An 8,093-nucleotide genomic window follows, 5' to 3' on the forward strand; every position below is an offset into this window, starting at 1 on the left:
AAAAGCAAATATAACAAGGTTTACCTTATTTCCAGCAAATTTATAAAACGAAGACTCAAGCAGACTACCGCATGTTTATTGATAAACAGGATTTCCTTTTTGAAAACACAGTTACTTTTTTTTAAATTAACCTGATAAAAGTACGTAAGCCTCTGGGGGCTTCAAGACAGTTCACGCAGGTGCTTCTGGCGAGGAAACCAGACCCCAGGGAAGGAGGTCTAGGGCACGGTCCCCAATCTCCGGAGGTTCAGCTTATCGCGTGTTCACCTGCAAAGAGGAGCTCACACAGTCAGTCACGCCCACCAGATACGCAACAATTACGTCTTCACTTAAACATCGTGGCTTTTTAGTCACCTTTAGCTCCTTACTTTAGTGCCATATTTATAATGCATTTCATTTTGTTCCAACTGCGGTTAGTAGAAGACCAAATGGTTTAAGTAGCATACAACTGAGAAAACTACACCACAGTTGTATTTTGAGGTACAGCAAATTAGATGACAATAACCATCCTGGTGCTTGTGGAAAAAAAAAAAATAACCAAAACAACGCAAACACTACTCACCACATCATCAATCTTAAGAATACTGCGCACAGTTTCTGTTGCAAGAGTCAGTGCACTCAAAGACACTAGCAGTGGCTGGACAACCAACTCCTCCAAGATGTTGGAAATGCCTCCCTATGAGAACAAGGAGCTTTTACTTTTTGCAAATCAGACTACAGTTTGATTTGCAAGTTTTCTTTTAGTAGAATCCCAAGAAGAACAGTCAGCTCTAAACTAGCCTATCAAAGGGCTTGTACTCTCCCACCCTCAACCGGAATATTATGGTACACATCATCTCCCCCAAGCACTTGGCATATCCAGTCAAAAATCAGCCACGAGAAAAGATAAGCACAGTTATGCCAGCTTAAGGAGTGACAACTGAAAGAAGCTAGCCCAGGTGTGCTACTCGTAGCATACGGGCACCTTCTGCTGCCGGTAATATTGATGGACCATTCTAAATGGATCCACTTTTGTAGCTGAAGTAACGTTTTTGAAAAGATACAGGAAGTTTCTTGTATTTAATATCTGCTATTATCAATACTCAAGATAAGCTGTTAAAGCCTCAGCGAATAAGCTATCATCTACCTGAACACTGATTTTAGGGACATTTCGACACTTAGGAGAGACAAACTTGCCCTGTCCTTAGCTCTGCCCTAATGCTGTGTATTTTCCTTGTACTGCCCGAGTATTTTTTTAGCTATGCTATGCATATAACAGTTACCTTTCTGACGTTAATGCCAGCTGTTTTCTCTCCTTGAGCATGTCTGTTTCTTAGCTCTGTTACAGTTGAAATAGGGTTGAGACCAGCGTTCTCAGCCAGTGTAGACGGTATGACTTCCAGTGCGTCTCCATACGCACGGACGCAGTACGAGTCCATACCCCTCAGAGTGCGAGCATACTCATTCAAGCGCAGTGCCAACTCAATTTCTGGGGCTCCACCTCCTGCTATTAAAGCTCTGCGGACAAATTAAAGTTACACCCCATTTCACCTCAGTACCTAAATGATTAGCTCTCTGTAGTATTAGCACACTAATTACTCTAACCAAACGCAGACGTTACCTTTTCTTAACTAAGCATCTTATGACACACAGGGCATCATGAATTGAACGCTCGGCTTCTTCTAGAACAAGTTTGTTGGATCCACGTACCACAATGGTTACAGTTTTTCCAGGGTTTGTGCAGCCTGTAATCTAAAACATAAACCCGAATACTAAGACCAAAAAAAAGTGCTTCTGGACAGAAACAGACTTTTTTGAGTTTGTATTTGCAACAAATTGAGCAACAAAACAAATTGAGTTTTGAGTTTGTATTTGCAAGCTCTACAACAGTACTGACATCTGGCTAAGCAAAACCACTACACTTCCCAAGTCAGTGGCTACTCAGGGATCAGAAGTAGGCACTTCAATGTAGTAATTTCGGTAGTAAAAAAACATTAGAAGTTAGCACTTGTTATTAACATAATTAAGTAGGTATTAATATTTTGTCACTCACTCACCTTTATTAGTTTCCCAGAACTGTTCAAGTTGACCTCCTCTGCCAGCTCAGCAGACCCCAGCATGTCAGGAGTAAACTGGTCAATATGAGCAACAGGCTTAGTTCCAATTGTCTGAAAAAATAATGGGGGGAACAAAAATAATCCAGCACATGAACTGCAAAGTCAGCAAGTACACCACGTAACTTCTTCTGCCTATTACAGAAAAACGCAGCTAGGACTTTAACTTTTACATCTGTACTGAATCTTTCTAGAAATGTGACTGTTCAACAGAACAGGAATGGTTTTGAGGGATGTATCGGAACATGAAGCTCATGAAGTGTCACAATAAATGGCACTGGCTGGGTACAGAGTTTTGGGGTAGACTTTAAACACCACTGCTACTTTAACAGCCATTTATAGAACTCACTTTACCTTACATATAAACTCAATGTCATCTCTTTCAATGTCTTTAACCACCATGATCTTCATTTTGTTCAGAAAATGGAGGGCTAGGTCACTAAGAGCATCCCTAAAAACAAGAGGGAAGTAGTCAGTCCACAGTGCTATTTTAGTAACCGGGTCATACTACTAGCCAGTTGCATGCTTCTTACCAGCAGTGCTGAAATTCTTCAGACTGCAAAGTAGGGATGTCATTAAACTCAAAATATAGACAACACTAGTGCTGCTTTCTAAAGGTATGGTCACTGTTACAGCCAGCCTGATGCTCTGCCAAGTGTGACTGTTAGTATTTGGCTTCAATCTTCCACGTATTCCAAACAATTCCAGCTGTTCCCCCAAACACCCACATAAGTCAGTACATCGGTATTAACATACCGCAAAATAGACTTCTGAATCAGCAGTACGTTGCATCCAGCCTTCTTAATCTGCTTCACTAAATTTAGAATATAGGCTCTCTCCTCACGCAGTACTCTGTCCATTTGCGCATAATCAGAAACAACTATTTGGTTGTCCATCTATTTAATAAAAAAAAAAAAAAAAAAAAAAGAGAAAGAAAAACAAGTATTATGCACTCCTGACTTTAAAAGCAAGTGTTAAGATGTTCCAAATTCTTTAACTTAGGAGCCTGCGATTCAAAGCAAACAAACATGACAGTAGAATATGTCTAATTAGAGACTGTTTAAATCATGAGAAATACTGGACTTTTGAACTATTTTCTTTCTTATACCAAATCCAAGTTCTTAAAGAGTTATGAGTATCTATGCAATACCCAGCAGACCTTCATTATAGCTGTGGAATAGAGCTGACATCACATCATCTTAAAACCCAACGTGTTACCATTACATTTGCATCTCCCAAGTACTACAGCAAAAGGTTTCACTGTGGTCATGGTTTAACTCACATCTGTCTTTGGAGCAGACAAGCAGAACTGAACGAGGCCAATTTTGGCTTTTTCCACTCTGGTTACACCAGTATTTGCCACCTTCTGAGTCAGGACTAGTCCTTCAACCAGTTCACAGTCATCAATTGTGCCTCTGGAAACAAAAAACATCTATGACTCTAGCACTTTGGGAAGCTGAATCCAGAGACAAAATTCATCTAGTTACGAACTGTTTCTTACCCCAACTTCTTAACAATTTTAATATCTCTCAGGTCCACACTACTAGCTGTAGTTGGGTCAATCACCTTCATCACTGCGTCCACACTCATTGGAGAAAGTAAACTAGAATACTGACACACAACCTAAGGGATTGAATAGTAAAGAAAGGAGAGGGAAAAAAAGGTGAGAGATTTAACACTGATAAACAGTAAACTCAAAAAAATACTGACACTGTATTTCAGTGTCTGACTCTGAATTTTAAAACAAAGCTTGTTTTCCCTCCTTGTCCATCAACCAGATGTCATAACGTGGCGTCTTCTTAATGGCTGCTCCGTTTAAAGGAAAGCACAGCCATGTGGGGGGAAAACCCATGCTTAGCGGCTTTAATTTCTCTTGCTTAGACTCTTAGAAGAAGACTTTTGAGAGTTCCCAGATTATTGCACTGGAAGGGAAACTAGCACACTTCTCCAGATTTGGATACTGTCTCAGGAGTTTCTGCCACATGAACCAAAACACCCTGCACAAACTGCTGGCAAAAGCTCTCAGTATCCCACCCGATTCTTCTGTTGCTATTTTCACTTGAGGCTTGTTTTTACACTTACAGTCGACATCTAAGATCGCCATGTATTTCAGACTGACATTCAGTTTGAGTGCTTCAATTTAGTCTGAGGCAACCATGACTTTCTGAAAAGTCAAAGGCAATGTCTGAAAACCAAGTGGATTTGTGATGCACAGGGTATTCTTATCAAGCGAAGAGCAGCAGGAACTGGGAAAAACTGAACAAAAAAAAAGGCCCAGCTACCCTGGAGGTACAAGCTCAAGTATCAGTCATACCTTTGAATTCAGCGAAGTAGTTGCGCTATTCAGCAAGGTTTCTCTGTCACTCAGTTCAACCGGCTGTGCCATGTTGGTCAATACTTCAATACCTTTATCCAAAGCTTTCTGGAATGACTCTGAAATGATGGTGGGGTGAATTCCTGTGGGCAGTATAAAAACGCTGTTAAACAGTCATGCTTTCAAACCAGTGGTTTTGTTGGGTTTTCCTCACCCTCTCCTTCCTTTTTAAGATTAGAGAGACTCCTAATTGTCAGAATTAAAGTGTCAGAATAAATTGAAGATATTTTAGCAACACGTGTTCTTCATGAGTGTATGACCTCCCACACTACTTTCCAGTTTTAAAGCTGAGGAAAAAAGCTCTACCGTTCCTAATAATTTGTCCTCACAGTCAAGTACAGCACATTTCCTTGCAGTGTCTGACACCCCAGAAACATAGTTTCTCTGTTTTCTTTGCCCTTGGCATTCTTAAAGCTGCTTCTGTTCAGGTTACCTACAAGGAGCCTAACAGCAATCTCATTTCAGATTTCCAAAGACTTGTTTTCTCCAAGTTGTGTATGAAAGTCCTTGATGTCTCTGTAGTGTGTGACACACCCTTTATCTTTTGAAAGCAGGCAGCTTACGGGCAAATGTTAAGACAGGGATCTTCTAACTACCTCTTACAGCAGAGGGTGCCAGGCTGCTGGTCTGGCAGCACCACCAGCACCAGGAAAGGAAGTAAATGAACACAAGCAAACTACTGGTAGGGGCCAGAAAGAGGACAACAAGCAAAATGGTGTCTGCCAAGGTGACGCCAAGTTTAAGTCCAGATCTGAGGCAGAACAGAACTTTGCAGGTCCAACCATCCTCACTATTTCCAGCACACACAGAAACCTAATTCTTATGTGGCTGGCCAGCTACAAAAGCTCCTGAACTGCAGGAAAGATGACTACATGAGAATGCCCTGAGATGATGGAAAAGAACTCACATTTTTTCCCTGACTAGACTTTTTCAAGAGCCATATATTACAAGCGATGGGAGGCGATAAATTTGCCAAATATAAAAAAACCTACAGAATCACTGGTCCCAAATTTCATTTATACTTTCTTAGACTATCTCTGTCCATGCAAGAAGTACAAATACAATCAAAGTGAGTATTTGCACAGAAACATTTATCACATGATTAGCTACTACTTCCTGTATCAACAGTAATGCATTAAATTAAAAATAAAAAGCTAAATGGATTTTTTAAGCAGGAGTGGGACCCAAGTAGAACCTGGGTGTGAAGACTCCAGTTACCTCTCATGTTTCAACCGGACACAGGTACTTTAAGCTTCATTAGATACGTGCAGGATTTTAAGAGACTTACAATTACCTTCAGTCATGTTTTTGTATTAAATATATTATTTACCTTTCTGAAGAAGTCTGGAACAGGCATCCAAGAGAGCTCCAGCAATGACAACAACAGATGTAGTGCCATCACCAGCTTCGATATCTTGTGCTTTTGACAGCTCTACCAACTAAACAACAGATTATAACAAAAATTTATACATACTGCCACTTAATTGCAAACACTGACAATTGCAACAACAACAAAAGGTAGTCAAGAATGCAGCATTACTGAAGTTAAACTTGCTATCAGGACAAATCATGTCTTTTCTAATCTGAAGTTTGTACCTTTTGTGACTTACTTCCCATACTTGTACACCTATTTCGCTGAAATACAGCTATGGTAAAACGAAACAAAAAAGCTTTTCTCCCAAGCTTAAATCTGATCACACCTGTCTAACAGGTCTACCTTTCCCCTTCCTGCAGGAGGGTCACAGGAGGCTCATTTCCACCTCCAACCACAGCCAAATCTAAGAGGTCTAACATCTCAAAAGGCCAGGCTACCTATCCTCAGGCCACCTGACCATAACATTAACTCATACTCTTCTTTCTTTCTCTTCTGTCCTAGTGGTCTGGGGCATCACTGACTCTTCTCTCTCAAATGAGAGGTGAAAGTCTGGGCTAGATGCTTTTGTGTCTTACAGCATGACCAGAGCTATTATGCATAAGGAACGTGGTAAGAAATAAGGACTTGGAACTCTTCAGCACATTTTACAATCAAAATATATGTTCCTGGAGCACACGGCACAAAACTTCTTGCTCTATCTAGTGAGATACTAGCAAGTAACGCTCTTCAAATCCACATAAAGTGTTACTATGCTTTTTTGTCCCAGAAATTAAGCTCTGCCGTTGTCCAAGCAATGGAAAACAAACAGTTACCATTTTGGCTGCAGGGTGCAGAACTTGCATTTGTTTCAGGATAGTAGCACCATCATTAGTGATTGTCACATCTCCTTTAGCATCCTGAATCTGAGAAGGAAGAGGAGAAACACAGCTCTGATCAGTAACTACAGATCTTTAATTTGATACTTGATGTAGAACTTTTCTCCTGACATTATTTTTCGGAGACGTGCATTTATGTCACACGTTCCCTTAAGTAAATGAAAACTAGAAAATAATTTCAAGACAAAAGATGGCATCCTACATAAACCACGCTGACTTTACAGCATCTCCAGTAAACTTAACATTTTAAACGTTTAAGTATGAAGCTTACCATTTTATCCATTCCCTTTGGTCCAAGGCTTGTTCTAATTGCATCGGCAACAGCTAGGGAGAGGGAAAAAAACCCACACGTTTGCCAAGAAGATCTGAAGAGCTACAAGCGCTGGTTCCACCATTCCAAACGTTTCTCCTGGCCAGGCGGCGCCTCCCGGCACCGGGCAGTGCCCAGCCACCGCGCCAGCACCGAGCAGCGAAGGCACCCGGCGCTGCCTCGGGGCTGCTTCCCACAGCTCCTCTGAAACAACGGCCGCCTGGCCACGGCCATTTTACAGCTGAGCACGGGCACGGGGCCGTTCCACGCCGAACAGCCCGCCCGCGGCCTGTGCCACACGCCGCACACGGCCCGCACCGGGCCCGGCGCCTCCCGCCGCCACCAACCGCGGGGGCGGCCAAGGGGAACGGCTCGGCACCCCAGCGGCGCGGCCCTGCAAGCCAGGCCCGGGCCGGGCCGCTCCCCTCAGCGCGCCGGGGCCGCCCCTCACCTTTGCCGGCGGAGATGTTGCTGAAGCGGATCTGGGAGGGCTTGTCGCGGTCCTGGTAGGTGCCCTTGGCCCGGTTCCCGGCGCCGCCGTGGCCCTTGGCCCCCGCGTTCTCCGGCATGGTCGCCCGCCGCCGATGGGCACGGATGGGCCGAGCGGTAACGGCAGCCCCGCCGGGAACCTTCCAGAAGGCGCCGCCGCCGCTCCCCCCGCCTCGACGCGCCCGGGTCCTGCCGGCTGGCGCCCGCCGTGACGTCACGCGGGGCTGCCCGCCGCGCGCCCGCGCCCCGCGCGCCCAGACGCGCCGGCCCCGCCCGCCGGCGAACGCCGCGGACACCCAAAGGCCCGCCCGCCGCCTGCGCGAGGGGCCGCGCGGGGCCTCGCCACGGCTTCGCGCCCAGCGGCGCGGGGCGGGGCTCCGGGGGCGGCGCTGCGCCAATGGCGGGCTGGGCCCGCGCTGCCGCCACCGCCGCTAGGGGGCGGGGGGGCGCGCCCGCGCTGAGGCGGGAAGCGGGGCCGCCGCGTCCTCCACTGCGGCGCCTCCTCCCCCCCATCCCCCTCCGCCTGCCCCTCGGGGGAGCAGGGGCACCGAGGCGGGGCTCCGGGGGGCAGAGGCAC

At 45.2% G+C, this 8,093-nt stretch overlaps 1 protein-coding gene across 1 annotated transcript; it reads right to left on the reverse strand.

Annotated features, from left to right (window-relative positions):
• Positions 1 to 60: 60 nt before the first annotated feature.
• Positions 61 to 7,712, reverse strand: CCT4 (chaperonin containing TCP1 subunit 4). Its single transcript, XM_037405128.1, has 14 exons — positions 7,479 to 7,712; positions 6,989 to 7,041; positions 6,655 to 6,744; positions 5,798 to 5,906; positions 4,408 to 4,550; positions 3,595 to 3,716; positions 3,376 to 3,508; positions 2,850 to 2,989; positions 2,448 to 2,544; positions 2,037 to 2,147; positions 1,601 to 1,731; positions 1,263 to 1,497; positions 563 to 676; positions 61 to 267 (listed from the first exon to the last, which is right to left on the reverse strand). Exons 1-14 carry the CDS (start codon positions 7,594 to 7,596, stop codon positions 253 to 255), a joined length of 1,611 nt encoding a protein of 536 aa, XP_037261025.1. The 5' UTR covers positions 7,597 to 7,712; the 3' UTR covers positions 61 to 252.
• Positions 7,713 to 8,093: the final 381 nt, after the last annotated feature.

Source organism: Falco rusticolus, chromosome 12, assembly GCF_015220075.1.
Source record: "Falco rusticolus isolate bFalRus1 chromosome 12, bFalRus1.pri, whole genome shotgun sequence".
In the NCBI taxonomy this organism is placed as follows: Eukaryota; Metazoa; Chordata; class Aves; order Falconiformes; family Falconidae; genus Falco; species Falco rusticolus.